General features: G+C 42.2%; 1 protein-coding gene across 1 annotated transcript; it reads right to left on the reverse strand.

Moving 5' to 3' along the window:
• Positions 1 to 955: 955 nt before the first annotated feature.
• LOC122783953 (apolipoprotein B-100-like) lies at positions 956 to 15820 on the reverse strand. Its single transcript, XM_044048936.1, has 26 exons — positions 15700 to 15820; positions 15515 to 15547; positions 15030 to 15142; positions 14785 to 14930; positions 13942 to 14086; positions 13450 to 13605; positions 12732 to 12856; positions 12379 to 12464; positions 11828 to 12275; positions 11618 to 11732; positions 11321 to 11467; positions 11014 to 11225; positions 10683 to 10902; positions 10363 to 10536; positions 10057 to 10281; positions 9767 to 9934; positions 9348 to 9553; positions 9030 to 9200; positions 8640 to 8770; positions 8298 to 8499; positions 8019 to 8191; positions 7738 to 7913; positions 7530 to 7645; positions 7047 to 7420; positions 2261 to 6945; positions 956 to 2153 (listed from the first exon to the last, which is right to left on the reverse strand). Exons 1-26 carry the CDS (start codon positions 15752 to 15754, stop codon positions 1272 to 1274), a joined length of 9684 nt encoding a protein of 3227 aa, XP_043904871.1. The 5' UTR covers positions 15755 to 15820; the 3' UTR covers positions 956 to 1271.

The following is a 15820-nucleotide window of genomic DNA, read 5'->3' on the forward strand; positions in this document are numbered from 1 at the left end:
GATTTTGGCACCGAAAAAGGTGGTGAAAAATAATGAAGTACATCATTGTAGTGCCTCTTTTTTCATCACAGTGTTGGATCACATGTCTGGAAAAAAATCATTCTCCTCTTTCTCTCCTTCTTAATGTGCATATGACAAGAGGCTGTGTATGCAGTCTTCTGAATGCATTCTTTCACATGGGTAACTATACACAGTTGAAACCAGAAGTTTATATACACAATATAAAAAGACACATATGCTTTTTTTCTCACTGTCTGACATGAAATCAGACAATCACTTTTCCTGTTTTAGGTCCATTTGCTAAATGCCAGAATATCGAGAGAAGGATTTTTTTTGCACAATTCTTTAAAATATATATATATATATTTCTAACCCTTTCTTCAAAGTCAGAAGTTTACATACACTAGATTACTATGCCTTTAAACAATTTTGGAAAGCCCAAATGAAGATGTCATGTCTTTGGAAGCTTCTGATAGGTTTATTGACAACATTTGAGTTAATTAGAGACACACCTGTGGATGTATTTTAAGGCACACCTGAAACACACTGCTTCTTTGTGTAACATCATGGAAAAGTCAAAAGAAATCAGCCAAGATATCAGGAAGAGAAGTGTGGACTTGCACAATCTGGTTTATCCTTGGGTGCAATTTCATTTGGACCCATTTGAAGGCCCAAACTCCACTGGGCTTTACCAAATTGTTTAAAGGCATAATAATCTTAGTGTATGTAAACTTAACTAGCAAATACAAATAATGTTGGTAATCTAACGGACCTAAAACAGGAAAAGTGATTGTCTTTTTATATAGGGTGTGTAAACTTCTGGTTTCAACTGTATATTTGCGAATTCTCAGTAATTAAACTAAAGCACTTAATGGAAAATGTAACAGCAATATACTGAACATGAAAATAAGTCAGTGCAAGTCACCTTAATGTACACTCAGACATTTGTGCTGAATTACTTGTAAGAATTCTTTATTAAAGCCCACATGATGCATTTTAAATAGTACAACACAGAGAAAGCACAAAAGATTGCAACAACCTTGATATTTGGGGGAAAAAAAGTAGAGAGACAAGAATCTTGGGTACATAAAACAGATTTACTGATATCTTGATAGTTACACATCAGATACAGTTAATACAAACACTGTATACATCTTTGCCACAGTGGACTGAATTTGGTAACAAATGGAAAAGAAATGTCTTTTTGTATTTTGAAACTTGAAGCTGTTCACTACAGTTATGTCGGGCAAAGTAATGGGGATTTTAACTCCTCACGGACGGATAGCATTTTGAAACATCTCGTACTTCTCCATTATCCACATGATTATACTAGACACAAAAGGAGAGTTGATGAAATCATCATACACACCAGTAACAAAGGCAAAGACCTTCTCTACACTCATAGATTTTAGGGTTTGGAGAAATCCCTCACTGACTTCATACATTGTCTGCATGAATTCTGAAAATGTGTTCATGATGTCTTCCAATTTGATGTTTCCCAATTTCCTCACAAAGACAATCAGACTATCCTGGTATGGCCTCACAGCATCATCCAAACTATCAAAAACATCTCCTACAGTGATCATGTAGTTTGCGCCAGGACGTTTGAATTCAATATCTCGTAAAGAGTGAAAGACTGTAGAAAAGAAGTCATAGATTTCACTTGGAATCTCAAGAACTTCCTCCACTACATCTGAGACAAGCTCACTCAATTCCTGGTAGATCTCAAACCCAGACAATCTCTCTGTAAACCAAGGGATCTGGAACTTGGTGTCTCTGAGGAATTTAAAAATAGCATCAAGGGCTATTTCAACTCTCTTTTTGTACTCTTGTAGGATCAAAATGGTGTTATCAATAACAGCTGTCATGATGTCAGAAAGATTTTCGTTTGAAAGCTTTTCAATGGTCCTCTTGACCACCCATTTGCACTTCTGTCCAGCCGATACAACAGACTTCTTGAGCCTCAACATTTCTTCAGATGTTACGTAAGCGCCAGCAGACACGAGCTCGATGGCATTGGGCACCTGTCTCCTAATTTCTGTCATCACCTCATTTGGCATCTCCATGTTGCAGGTTGTCTGAATGATCGGCCTCTCTGAGCTCATCAGAGACATTTTTAGACCCAAGATATCAACGTCTGTTGTTGGTTCAGACTGTAGAAAATACGAAACAAAAAAATTAATTTTCACAAAGTAATCACAACTTTTCACAATTAGAAATAAATAATAAGCAAAGAGTAGGTAGTCAAGAATTCTCTTACCGGGTAGCGACCATAGAGTTTGGCTTGGATTTGTGCTGGGCGCCTCATCTGCACCTGACCTGCAATATATCCTGCAACTGGAATGGACATGGATACAACCAGGCCTTCCTCGGAATTTCCAGTGATCACTTGGTGGATTTCCATTGCCCGCAGGGGTTTCACCTTAAATGAATTGGTGATGGAGGTTTCCAAATTGTCATAACTTAGGATAATGTTGCTGTCATGGTTTCCCTCTACAAGCAGATGTCTAACAGAGAGCGTAGAGCCCATTTTGAATCCAGCTGCCGTGTCCACGTTGACATTGCCTTGAATCTTTCCAGTCAGAAGATCTTCCACAGAGGATGACGAGACATCAAGCTTCATTACGATACTGTCCTTGTTGAGGATGCTGGCATCAGTTTTTACTGTGACAATTGCTGTTTTCATGGTAAGCTCATAGGTCAGATCACCCATCACTGGGATCTTGATGCTCTGAATTTTGGGCAGAGTGATCTTTGGAAGAGTCAGCTTGCTCAGGGCAGATGGAATATGCAGAGTAGGCATTTTCATGAGACTGGCATCAGGCAGGGGAATCGTAAATGTAGACATCTCGACATTCATCACTGGAACTTTGTAGGCAGGCACTGTAATGGTTTTGGGGAAATCAATGCTATATTTCTCATACTCTGCCTTTGCCTTGTTGAAAGACGTAGCGAAGGTGGCAGCAGCCTTATCCTTGCTGATAAGCACTTTCTTATGCAGAGCCTTGACATTTGTATTGATGGCACTGATGATTGGCTCCAAATTCATGTCAATGGTAATCACGTTAGGGTTCTTCTTGTACTTCATCTTGGAGTTCATGTCTAATGTCTGCTGAGTTGTAAATAGCAAGATGCCGAGGCGAGTATCTTCCCACAGTGAGAAGGATTCCACTCTTCTTGTCCTGAACCCAACAAATGGCACTGTTATTTCAGGGATTGTGATTCGTTCCTTCAAAACATCAAGATTTGCTTCTCCATTAATCTGGGAAGATATTTGAATTTCTTCATCATTGTTGTCCATAGTGAAGAGATGGGAGTATTTGTACTGGTTGAATCTCGCCAGGCCTGTCCAGCTAGCTTGCTGCGTGTCAGAGTTGAGAGTAAGAGCGATGTCATTCTGGAGATCCACCTTTCCGGACAGCTTGAATGGAAGCGTAATCTTGGCATTTCCCTTATTCTTGGTGTCAAATATAAGCTCATTAGGTGTGATCGAAGCGAGAGCAGAGCTTGAGAGAGTTCCCTCAACCTGGCCAACCAGCAGAGCATTATGAGAGGCAGTGAAATCAATTTTCATGTCTTCAACCTTAGCCTGGAACTTGGCCTCCACAACGCTGCTTTTCATGAAGGGTGCCTCTGTCTCAACCTTGACATCAACAATGACATGGCGGAAGATGCTCATATCAGCCACCACATTATGGTTCATTTTCAAATGGCTGCATCCTGTTTCCCCAGTGAAGGTTGCTTTGGCCGTGTAAAGGTCCGTGACCACTTCCATGTCACTCTTATGGGTTACCTCATTTGACAGGTCCTGAACTGCAGATTTTTCACTGGCAAGATTCTTAAAGGTCAGACGTGCAGTGCCATCCTCAAGTTGGAAAACTGTCTTCTGATTTATGAGTGCCTCGGCGAAAATGTGACCTGGTGGAAAATTGAAGGCATGTTTGTAGCTGGTGTCTGCAGTGGCCGAAACTCCGTTTTCCATGGCAAGATTTGCTTTGTTGACTAGGTCTGCAGTATAGAGCTCAGTTGTGACTTTTGCTTTAGTTTCTCCAGAAGCCTGTGCTGACAGACCATACAAGGTCACTGTGCCCTCGTGGTCAAGAGTAAAACATGATGAGTCAACATCAATGTTCTCAGACATGGTCAGACGGTTCATCTTGGGTGCTGCAAAATGCGCACTGGCATCCGCAGTGAAGTCAAGGATTGCCAGAGTAGATTTTGCCTGTGAGTTAAGATTAATTTTGAATTCTGGTGTGTCTGATGTAGCTGTGATGTTATCCAGGTCAGCAGTGGTTTTGAATTTGTAATGAGGTGATGTAAACCTGAATTCTCCATTGAGTTTTCCAAAACAGGGAATTCTGGACATGTCTGCTGCCTTCTCTTTTAGCTCCACAGTGAATGTGTCATAATCGAATGATTTGATTTTCTGGACAATTTCCGTAAAATAATCACTGATGTCTTCCATCAGTTGTTTGAAGTCAAATGAGTGGAGTTCATTCACAAGCACCTGAGCAGGAGCCAGAGCTTTGTTGAGCAAAGGCTGGAATTCAATTGATCTGAGAGCAACAAATACAGACTGAATCTTTTCCCTTACCTGATATTGCTTCATAATTTTAACTATCTCATCCATGATGGCCTCAATCATCTTCTCAACTTCATAGCTAGAGAGGATCTTTTCTATTTTGGCATACATTACACTGAACTTGGTTGCAATGTTATGTTTCTTGATAAAAGCCATAACAGTGTCCTTGGTGGATTTCAGAGCATTCATGATTTTGTCACCTGGGAAATTTATTAGCAGCACATTTTCCAATTTGGTGAGATTCTTCCTCAGGTTTCGGATGAGGCGGCTTAAGTCGAAGTTGTCAATGGCCTCCTTAAGTTCTGACACTTTGTTCTGCAACTTGACACTGATCTCGAACTTGCTGTCCATGTCTTTCAGCATCTCAATACTCTGGTCCATCAGCTTCATCATTGTGGTCTTAACATTTTCAATGACTGCAGGCAGGTGCTCAACAAATGGGATCTGGATAAAATGGCTGTCGCTGTTCTTGACATATTTCACAAATCCAGAGATAGAGTAATCTGTATTGAACTCATTGATGACGGGGCTTGATATTACTCCCTCCATCTCAATACCTATTCTCTCTTTGTTGTTGTATGCTTTAATTTCTTCATCTAAAGTGTGGTCATTGACTTTACATTTCATCTTTAGTGTGACACTTTGCTCTTCTAAACTAAGCAAGCTGTTGAACTTGTTCTCCATGTTGGTCTTGATAGCGGGACTGCCTTCCAGCTCATGGGTGGTTGAAGCCCTGTATTCAAGGGAATGTGTGAACAGAAGGGGCTCGGCTTTCAGGAGGAATTTGCTGTACATCTCACCACTCTGCTGTCCATACAGGTACACCCCACCGTCAGAGTTGAAAATGGCATCAACGGTCAGAGTGAATGGCGCAGCGACAGTTTTGACTGTGCTGTCCAGGCGAAGAGATGGTGAGTTGAAGTTTGCCACGTCGTTGAACTTCATGGTCAGTCCAGCAATCTCCATGTCAGCAGAATGTGCCACGTGAGACCCCAAGAGTTTGCCATTTGTATTGCACTTTGCAGACAGGACCATGTCCACAAACTTCATTTCATAAGTATGCTTGAGCTCTTCCTCTGAGAAAACTCCCTTCATTGTTCCTGTCAGCTCCAACGTGTATGGCTCTGCCTTGAACTGGGCGTCATTCCCAAAGTTAATTTCCATTATCTTAAGGTCATTTTTTACAATTACTGAGGCAGTGTAAGGCATCATGTTAACTGTGATGTCGTGCATGTAGGAGTTTCTCATGTCAAGGACATTTTCTGTCTTGGAGTGAAGAGTGAAGGATCTCAGGGAAAGAGACAGGGTGTGGGAATGCTCAGTCCTAATTTCATTGAAAGACCCAACCATGTTGTTGGAAAGATTCAGGCCATCTTCATTGACTTTAAGGTTTACTATGTTCCTGGTGTTGACGTCAAAGAGGTTTCCCTTAAAGATACCATTGAAAGAGACTTCTGTTCTTACAATCTTTCCTTCAGCCGTAAGCTCTGCTTTGTTCCCTTTAATACCTCCCTTAGTGGTGAGAGACATGGTGGCACCAGAAGTGTCAACACCACCATGGAAAACATTCTCAAAGGTCATCGGGCTGTGCTGGGCAGTTGTTGTACAACTGGTGGTCAGGCCATTTGTGTTGACTACCAAGGTTGCCTTGTGCGAGGCAAGACTTGAAAAGATGTTCATGGAGGCATCGGCGTTGACCTCCAAACTAGACGGTTTAATGGACCCAGTGACCAGAGAGTAGACACGGTTCACTGTATCACCAGCTTGATTCTCTATTCTGAGACTGATCTGTGCTTCAGAAGAAGAGATCTCGATCTGGCTACGAAGCATTCTCTCATCAGCCTTGGTCACAGAGTCAGACAGGATAGTAAGCTTGACATCCTTATATCTGAGGCTCATTTTGGTGGTGTGCTTGATGGGGCTCGCATTTATGTTGGTGTTGGACTCAATCAGAAGCTCCTCATCTGCATAGGATCCCTTAAAATCGTTCACAACCGTCAGCACTTTAGAGGTCATGCTCAGTTTACTCTCCATTCTTGCTTCTTTCTTGGCTGGCTCAACAGAGAAGGTGTGGCGATAGATAGTGAGAGCAGTCATGGGTCCAATGGTAATACCTCCATCTGTGTTGATGTCTCCAGAAAGCAAGTTGGAGTCTATTTTGACCTGGGTAGTGATGGTCAGATAAGTGTCCAGATCCACTGGGGAGATGGCATAGATGTTATACCTTCCTGTTGACAGTACACTGTCTGTGACTGAGAGGGTATTCAACACATTAAAACCTGTCTTCACAAACATGTGGTTCAGTAAACCATTAATGTCTAATTCCATGGTTTTGTCTGCTGTATCAGTTATTTTTGTAGCTCCTGTAAGACAAACACATGAGCAAAAGACACATTAGTATCAACTTTCACATGGTTTCGGTTGCATTAAGTCATAAATGGATAAAAAAAAAAGACCAAATTACCCTCAGTTGAGAAGGACAGAAGTTTGATTGGGCTCTCAGCCATGATGTTGAACTTGGCCAGGTAGCTAGGAAACTCCGCCGTGTTGTTACCAGCAGAGACTGTTGCCTCCCAGTTATAATAGTTGCTGTTAACTTTGGCAGTTACTTCCACCATTCCCATCAGAGGCAGACTGAGTTCATATTCAGATGGAATGGTAAAGGGGGGGATCTGGATCTCCCTTGGGGCAATCTGCACTCCCACCTGAGGCAAAGAGATCTTAGGAGAAGTGACCGTTGGAGGAATCTTCAGCTCCTCAGATGATTTGCCTCCCAAAGGCAGAGGGACACTGATAGTCAAACGGTCTTTGTTGAACTGGTATTTGAATTTGCTTTCACTGGTGAATGAATGAAAATAAAACATATTTAATTCATCTGTAATTGTCTCGTCATATAATCCAAATGTTGAGATCTTAATTTGTGTTTATGAATATGTTTCACACTTACAGGTTCATGAATAGGTTTTCAGGCATTGAGGGCATTTCCATATCGGCCATACTGTTCCTCAGAGTCTGAACGTAGGGAACATCAGTTGCGATCTTCTCCATCCAGATATTGCCGGCCTGATGGAAAAAAAAATTCATGCACTTAAGTCTACAAACTAAAACAAACACAGTATGCCATTAAAAGGTTTAAGTGGTTATTCTAGTTTCACCTCAACTCCCTTGTTGATGATATGGCGCATTTTCATATCAGTCTTGACAACCTGCTGGTCCATGACATTCTCCACAAACTGCCAGAGCGAGAACTGGAAGTCGTCAGTGAAAGCCACCAGCATCTTAGTATCAGCATTCACGTTGGATACCAGCTGAACCTCAGCCTGTTCTTCACCTGAGACACAAAGCATTCAGTGTTTTCTTTTCCACACAGTATTCAGACAAACACTGTACTGAAATGTCCATCAGCACTATTTTCTGTGTTAAAAATCGACCTTACCATATTTGAAAATGACTGCCTGAGTCGAGGAAGTTTCTGGAAGCTTTACATCACTTCTGATCTCCATGGTGAGTCCATTAGTTTTGCTCATTGTAGCAGTGATGGCAGCGTCAGTCTTGAGTGAGGGGACCAACAGTTGAACCTGCACCATGCCACCAGTCATGGACTGAAGCCTAGAATAAATACAAAATCCATTTAAGGCCTACTGTATATTTAACTAAGAGAAGAGTATAACCAGCTGAAGTACTGCAAATACATGTTGGGGTTGAGGTTACTCACTTGGCACGACCAATCAGAGAAAGCTGGGGGATGTTCTTGTTGGAGATCTCGAGGACAATGGATTTGCCTTTGTTGTTGCTGTCTGTCATGCTGACCTTAACACCGGCTTCGACATCGAAGTCTGGGATCTCGACTTGAGTGGTGAAGACATTTCTGTTCCTGTTGTATCTCATGGTGGCTGTAGCCTCAGTCGGCTGAGCGCCTGAAGTGACCAAGACATGAAAAATGTATCTTTATTATTTGCAGCTCGATAAAATGTAAACTATGGCTGTGGCTGAAAGAAAGAAAGAAAGAAAGAAGACAAACTGAAATTGTCAGATTTTTTTAATATGAAGATCAAACCTTCAGCTCTGAGGGCCATCTTCAAAGAATCAACCTTCTGGCGGCCATCTTTTCCTTCACTGAGGAGCTTATAGGCAATGGTGGCTGTGTACTCAGAGACTTCGTTAGTTGGCTGGATGTCTACAGCGAACCTAGAGTGACAAGCCAAAAATCATGATGAGTTTTCATAAAAATAATCCGATAATAGATGGATTATATTATTTCTCAATGCAATGTTTTGCTATTTTTATAAATGTATATTTTTTATTATTATTACTTCCATCACAATTATCCTATATCACATTGCAGAGATGTCATTTATTTATGAACTACTGAATTACAGGAGTTGCTGCAAATAGTGATCACATAACATCAAGAAAAATAATGACAAATGACTCAAGGATAACTTACAGGGTTTCTCCATTCAGGGGGCAGTAAGGAACATCAGTCCTGTCACCAGGGTGAGCAAGGAGTGTTTTGGTGCAGTATTTGACTCCAGCGAAGAGAGGTTTGCAGTCTGAGTGATGCTGTTTGTGTGGGATCTTTGTAGCCTGGCCAGCTCCAACAATCATCACTTTATTGCTAGTTTTTGAAAAAAGAAGCAGCAAAAAACAGATATTAAAAACAAAATGCGTGTAGGCTCAGTGTATTTCTGACAAAGCCAAAATAAAACAAAAATAATTAAAAAGACATTTCATCAGTTCAACATAGACTATGCATATGTTTTACCTGATACGCAAGAACTTTGTGGTGCCTTGTGGAGCAGGGATGGACAGCTTGACCTGGCTCTGTTCCATGGTAATCTTGGCATTGAGCGCGCTCTCATGGTACATGTTGGTGTGCAACTCAACAGCAGACTCCACAAATTCAGGGACATGGACTCCCATCTTGGTCACAAACTCGACTCCAACTGAGGGCATGAACGACAGCTCCATCTGTGAGCAGAAACAGATTGTATGGCATGAAATGAACTGCAATGGCATGGGGATTTAAACCAGCACCATCATACAACCACTATTACCTACTACTACTACCACTGCCACTGTTTACAATGCACTTTTGGATTTTTTTTTAGTAAGACTGCAACGGATAATGACATATCTGATGAGTATTAATGATAGGTTGAGAGTGAAACATGTCAAACATACCATGTTTGAAACAATGTCAATGCCTCCCTTTGCACCAGGTGTAAAGGTGCCAGACATAGCAAATTCCAGAGGCAAACCAGACGCAGTTGACATCAGGAATTTGTTGTCCATGAAGATGTAATGGGCAAAGATCTCCTTGTCAGTTCCTGACATCAGTCCGTGGACGATCTGATAAAAGAAAAAGAAAAAAAGTTATTTTGAAGGTGCGCTCTTTACGGGCAAGGTAAAAAGAGAAGTAAAATATTGGTTGGTCGTCATATTAAATGGATAAGGGCAGTATAGAACAGTACCGCAATGGGAAGGGTCGACATTAAAACGTGCGATGTCTGGATTGTATTTTGAGCCATCTCGACTAGTTTTTCAGCCATAAACGTCAGGTCGTTGCCCTTGATGTTGCCAAGTTCAGTTCCCATGAACCTCAGGTAAGCCATGGCCTCCGGAGATTCCTGACTCTGCAGCTCTTTCACCAGCTTGTTGAAGTTGCGATAAATTTCCCTTCCAAGGTTATCAGGGACCTTCGGAAAGAATACCATTATATCAGTTGATAAACTACGTTGGTGACATTGTTAACAGAAATCATTGTGGCCAGGACATACCTTCTGTCCTTGTGATTTTAAAGGAGCAACCCATTTCTCCAGAACCTCTTTCATCTTTGGTGGCATCACGTCTTCAGCCCAGTAAATAGCCTTGGACACGGTGTCAGGGAAGAAACCGTTCTTTCCAAACAAAGCGTCGATGGTTGGCTCAAGGCCTCTTCCTTCCATACCAACCTGCAATGCAACATTTAACAGTGAAATAGTCAGAGAAAAATAGCCGCATATGGGTAGCATCGGTCAAAACATCCAGTACAACATACAATTTTCAATGTCCATCAGAGCAACAAACCACAAATGACAAATTGTCTAAACTATTATACCTCCCAAATGTCCATGTTGTAACCAAAAGCTTTCAGAGTGGTTTCCAGCATGACCTCTTTGGGCATACGGTTAGAGGAATCAAAGATAACGTTGCCCTGCATTGCAGCCTGCACACTCTCATCTCCCATGCCCAGCTTGTAGTTGCGAGACTTTGTGGTGAAGTCATTGTGTGTAGTGACATCTGTGTCCTCCAGGGCTTCCATGATCTTATTACCAATTCTGTATTGACAAACAAATTGTGCGACAATGAGCTGAATATACAGTACAGAGAAGTGCATTCATTATATAGAGCATCGCTTGCTGTGCTGCCAGTTAAAACAAAGCGCTTACATCTGGATCTCTGGATCAGTGGATGAAATGATGTTATAGATGTGCGAGGTCACGAAGGACTTGATCTGCACGTTCTGTTCCTGTGTGAGCAGCTTCTTCACCATCTCAATGTCACTGTCCTGGGGTTTTCTCATCAGAATCAGATAAGCTGCCAGACGCTTCTGCACAGCACCCTTGGGGTACTGGCAGACTCTCTGGAGGTTAGCGCGAACCTGGAGAGCGAAGCAAGTGTAACAGTTTAACAACTGGAGGCCGGTTCAGGGTTTTCCTCTGGAAAGAAGGGGGGAGGGGGGTCTGTTATGTATACCTCAGCTGTCACAGTCATGCGTCTGAAGGCCTGAATAGCTGCCAGCTGCACAGACAGAGTGGTTGCAGGCTGTCTCATGCACTTCAGCAGGGTGTCCTTGATGGCAGCATCGGCCTCTTCCAACGCATTTCCCATGTTGCCAATAACCTGGACAGAACAGCGCGCCAAGTCAGAAAAAAACATAGAATTGGAGATTGCCATTGAAGGTGCAGCCTGTAACATTTGGAAGTGTTTATTTGAAAGAAAGGAGTATATCACCATCAACATTTCCATTAGTAATCGCTACCGGTTTCTTACCCTCAAGGTGAGGTAGGTCAGATCTTTCTCCCCGGCACAGTCAGCGCCCAGAAGAGACGTGACAAACTCAGAGACAGCGGTGATCTCAGGGGTGAGTCCTTCTTCGCTGTACAGTCTGTGGAGTTAAATGTATACAGTAGTGAGTATAGATACAGGGATTCACATGTCTTTTGAGATGATACATTTAAGGACGACATGTGGTTTACTTACTTCTTGACTGCAATGCTCAGAGCATACATGATGGGCTTGCTTTGCTTGTGCTGAGCCATCGCCAGCATGTCCTTGACCATGAGGCGGGAGGGATTGGACAGCAACCCCAGGGCGTAGACGGTAGCATCGAGCGCGACACCATTGTTAAATTTCTTGAGGACGCTCAGAAGGGCGCTGGTGCACTCTGGGGTGCCACACTGGACTAGAGCTTGCAGTGTCAGAGAGTTGGACACGGACATCATCTCAGCAACAGCAGGTCCCAGGACGTCAGCCTTCAGGCCACGGAACTCAGACACGAGTTTGAGGAAGAGGCTTGCGCGCTCCTCGCCTTGAGTTGTCTTTGACAGGGTGTTAAGCTGCCTCAGTGTGGCGATGGCGTCATCCTTGGTCTGGAGAGGGGACTTTTCATCTGCAACCTCCATGGGCAGGAACCTGAGGTTACCCTCATCTGCTCATTATTGAAACAGACAAAACAATCAGTCAGAAAACAGCAGACCATAAGACAAATTTTGAACATTTCTGATATAAAAAAAAAAGAGTGAAACACTCACTGCGCTCAAAGACTCTGTCATTGATCTTGGCGACCTCCTGCAGAGTCACAGTCTGTTTCACCATAGTAGAGATTCCATATTCACCCCTGTTTGCACAAGACATGAGAACTTTAATACTTACTTCTATACTCCAACACTTTTATATAAAAGGACTTTAATTTAACCGAACATAATGACACAAATCATCATATAAATACAAATTCAAAGGGACTTTGGGCTTCTCCCTTCTCTAGGGGTCGCCACAGTGGACGATTGACATATTTGATTTGGCAGAGATTCAACTCAAACTGTCAATTTTGCCCGTGTAAATCGGCTGTAGTTTTGTAGTTATGTTGATTTTTGTTTAAACGTACTGGTGGGACAGGGGCAGGAAGAGATGCTTCTCTGTGCAGGATCCACTGGTCATGTGCTTCTTCTGGCCGTCAAACTGGTAGCTGCAGATCTGAGAGCTGCTGATCATCTTGGACAGGGGCAGGTTCTGATGGAGGAAAGACAACGTTCATGTCGGTCGGGAGCAGAAAGTGTTTCAAAGAAGGGTTGGCAAAAAAATCCGAAAACTACACATATGGACGTGGTAGCAGAAGCAGAAATCTTCCAAGTGTGTATTTAAACATTTGCGTTTAAAGGCGCAATGTAGAAAGAAAGCTACTCCTTTTGAACACAGGAGGAGTTCTTGTATATTCTTTTCGTTCAGTTTAATTTCGATCAGGAGTTAGCTGTACATAACTTAAATTGTAGATATTTCACCTCTCATCCAAGAGGCTTCGTCACCTCTCGGGTTGCCAACAGGTAACTCCTGGAGAGGACTTTGACCTGGATAGCTACGAACCTTCATAGATTGTCTTACCCTTTCAAATGAAGTCAATAAATTAGCTTCTGTCGTAATACTTTGTTTGTGAAATAATCCCCCGTGTTGTCTATTTGTGACGGGATGCTGGTAAAGGTGAAGGAGGTGACTTTTAGTCTTTTAGGACTGGACAATAGATCTTTATTACAAAGGATGTGTTTCCCTTATGTCTTTGCACAGTATGTGATGACTGTTGGTTGTCATGTTGCTACTCGAGCACTTACCATGCCGGAGATCAGGGCGAGTGGACTGGTTTCCTGCCTGTGAGCCGTGAACATGTCACACTGGGAGAGATCCCGCGTGACGGTCATTGCAGTCACGACGTCTTCTTGAGTCGAGTTGACGAAGATGTGAGAGGGGCAGACTCCGTGCACGGTGGGCTGGGGAAAAAAAAAAACCCAAAAAACAAAACGTGGATCTGGTGAACATTGATTATCAGTGGATCTGATATATTACCCCCACATTGTTAAAGCAAGTGATGCTATGAGAGAGATAAAGTTATCTAGGACTTTGCCCCGCACTGAAGATCGTGTGTGTCTGTGTGAGTACATGCTGTTACATGAGTGTATTTATCACCTGTGACATGACCAGCTTATCTAACTAACTCGTTGAGCAACTTGTTTATCTGTGCGTGACTCTTCTGCTTGGTGATTCATGCCTGAACCGATTGATAATGTGTTTCTGAGAAGAGGGGAACAAAGGCGACAGTAGCTCACCATGTCGGTCATCTCCTGCTCCATCTTTGGTACGAGCAGAGCGGAGACGATTCCCCTCTTGACGTTCAGGATGTTGACGGGCTCGTCGTCCTCGGTGTAGAGCTCGACGTTGGTCATTCCTGTGACTGTGATCTTCAGGGTGTTCCTGTCGACGTGGGGAAATCATTCAGAGTCTGCTCAATTTGATTGAATTTGCCTCAGAGGGCTTTTCAGTGTGTCCTTACACCAGGGGTCTCACACTCAAACGACCTGTCAAAAAGTCATACTATGTGGGGAGTTATAGCTTAAAATAATATCATGTAATGACATTCATGATGATATGTCACAGGATTTCAAAGTAAAAGCTAAAATAAAAACATAGTCATGATGCAAATTGAACTCTGAAATAACACAGAGTTCACTGAAATAACACTGAAATAATAACGCTAAACATGCTCATATAAGTATTATTATGATTATTACATGTATAATTTTACTTTAAATACATCTAAAAGTGGGATGGATTTAACATTCTAGGTGTTTTTATTGTTGTATATTGTTCATGACATACAATAACTGGATATTAAGGGACAGGCCAAATAAAATTGAACTCCACAGACAGACAGACAGACGTGCAGTAGGTGTCACGTACAAAACAAATAAATCAAATTTACCAAGAGTAAAAACATAAATCACAGAAATGTAAAAGGTAGAAAATAGCGGGACTTGTAACAGCAGCTAATAGGAGACGGGCAGAGAGCGTCGTCCTCAGTTTTAGGTCAAAAAAAACAAACAAACCAAAAAAAAAAACCCTCACAAATGATTGATGAACATTTCAAGGAAACAAATAACAGAGTGACGTACTTGGCCATGGCAGCTTTGAAAGCCTCAGCTCGAGCGGCAGCACGATACACCGGGTTTCCAGCAGCGTCCACTTCAGAAATCTCACTCAGTGAGCACTCTGTCGTCCGCAGGATGAAGCTACAGGTCTGGGGCACGTCAACCTCAACCTAGGCGGCAGATTAAAAACATTTTTTTTGTGTTAGTAAGGTGACAAGAATTGTTGTTGTTGTTGTTGTTTTTGCACTTGTTGTTGACCAGGGCCGTACTTTGCAGGAGACTTTGGGGCCGCTCTTATTGTCCGTGCCTCCGTTCACGCCGTTAAAGGTCTCCGCCTCGTAGTTGTACACAAACCGCCGGAAGTTCTTGAATCGTTTGGCCACTAAAGGACGTATTTTAAGACAAAAATAAGTTAGACCACTGTCCTTTTTTTCATAATAGATGTACGCATGTTACCCTAAAATTGTAATAGATTACTAGTTACATTACTTAAAGGTGATTTACAACAGTTTTCTTTTGGAATGTAGTTGTTTTCTCCTGACGTGACCTGACGCACGTACACTTCGTCATCTATTAAATCCATGAATAATCATTCTACTAAAGTAATAATGCAGTAAAACAGTGTTCATTATAATGTAATTACTATACTGTAATTGACATACAGCATTCTACTGTTCTACGCTAATAAACTGTACATTAAAATACTTAAGTGACAGATCTCATCAAAGGTCATTTGAGACAAGTTAAAACTCACAATAACAAGCTTGGTCGTTTCCAGCATCTTGCTCTGTGAAAGAAGAAGAAGAAGAAAAAAAACAATGGTGTTTGTCAACAGACCACACCAACACCTCAATCACCTTTGCTTTGAAAATGTTAAAAATAACACTTAAGGATGAAGCGTAAGGATGAATTCACAATATAAAAAAAGGGGATACTTACGGGCAAGAGTGTATGTGCCCAGGAGAAGCAAAAGGCAGAGCTTGGAACACCCCATTTTTCTGGGCTCAGTCCAGCTTCTTGATGCCTTAAGTTAGGGGGAGTCCTCCTCTTTCACTGAAGA

This window comes from Solea senegalensis, linkage group LG17 (genome assembly GCF_019176455.1).
Source record: "Solea senegalensis isolate Sse05_10M linkage group LG17, IFAPA_SoseM_1, whole genome shotgun sequence".
In the NCBI taxonomy this organism is placed as follows: domain Eukaryota; kingdom Metazoa; phylum Chordata; class Actinopteri; order Pleuronectiformes; family Soleidae; genus Solea; species Solea senegalensis.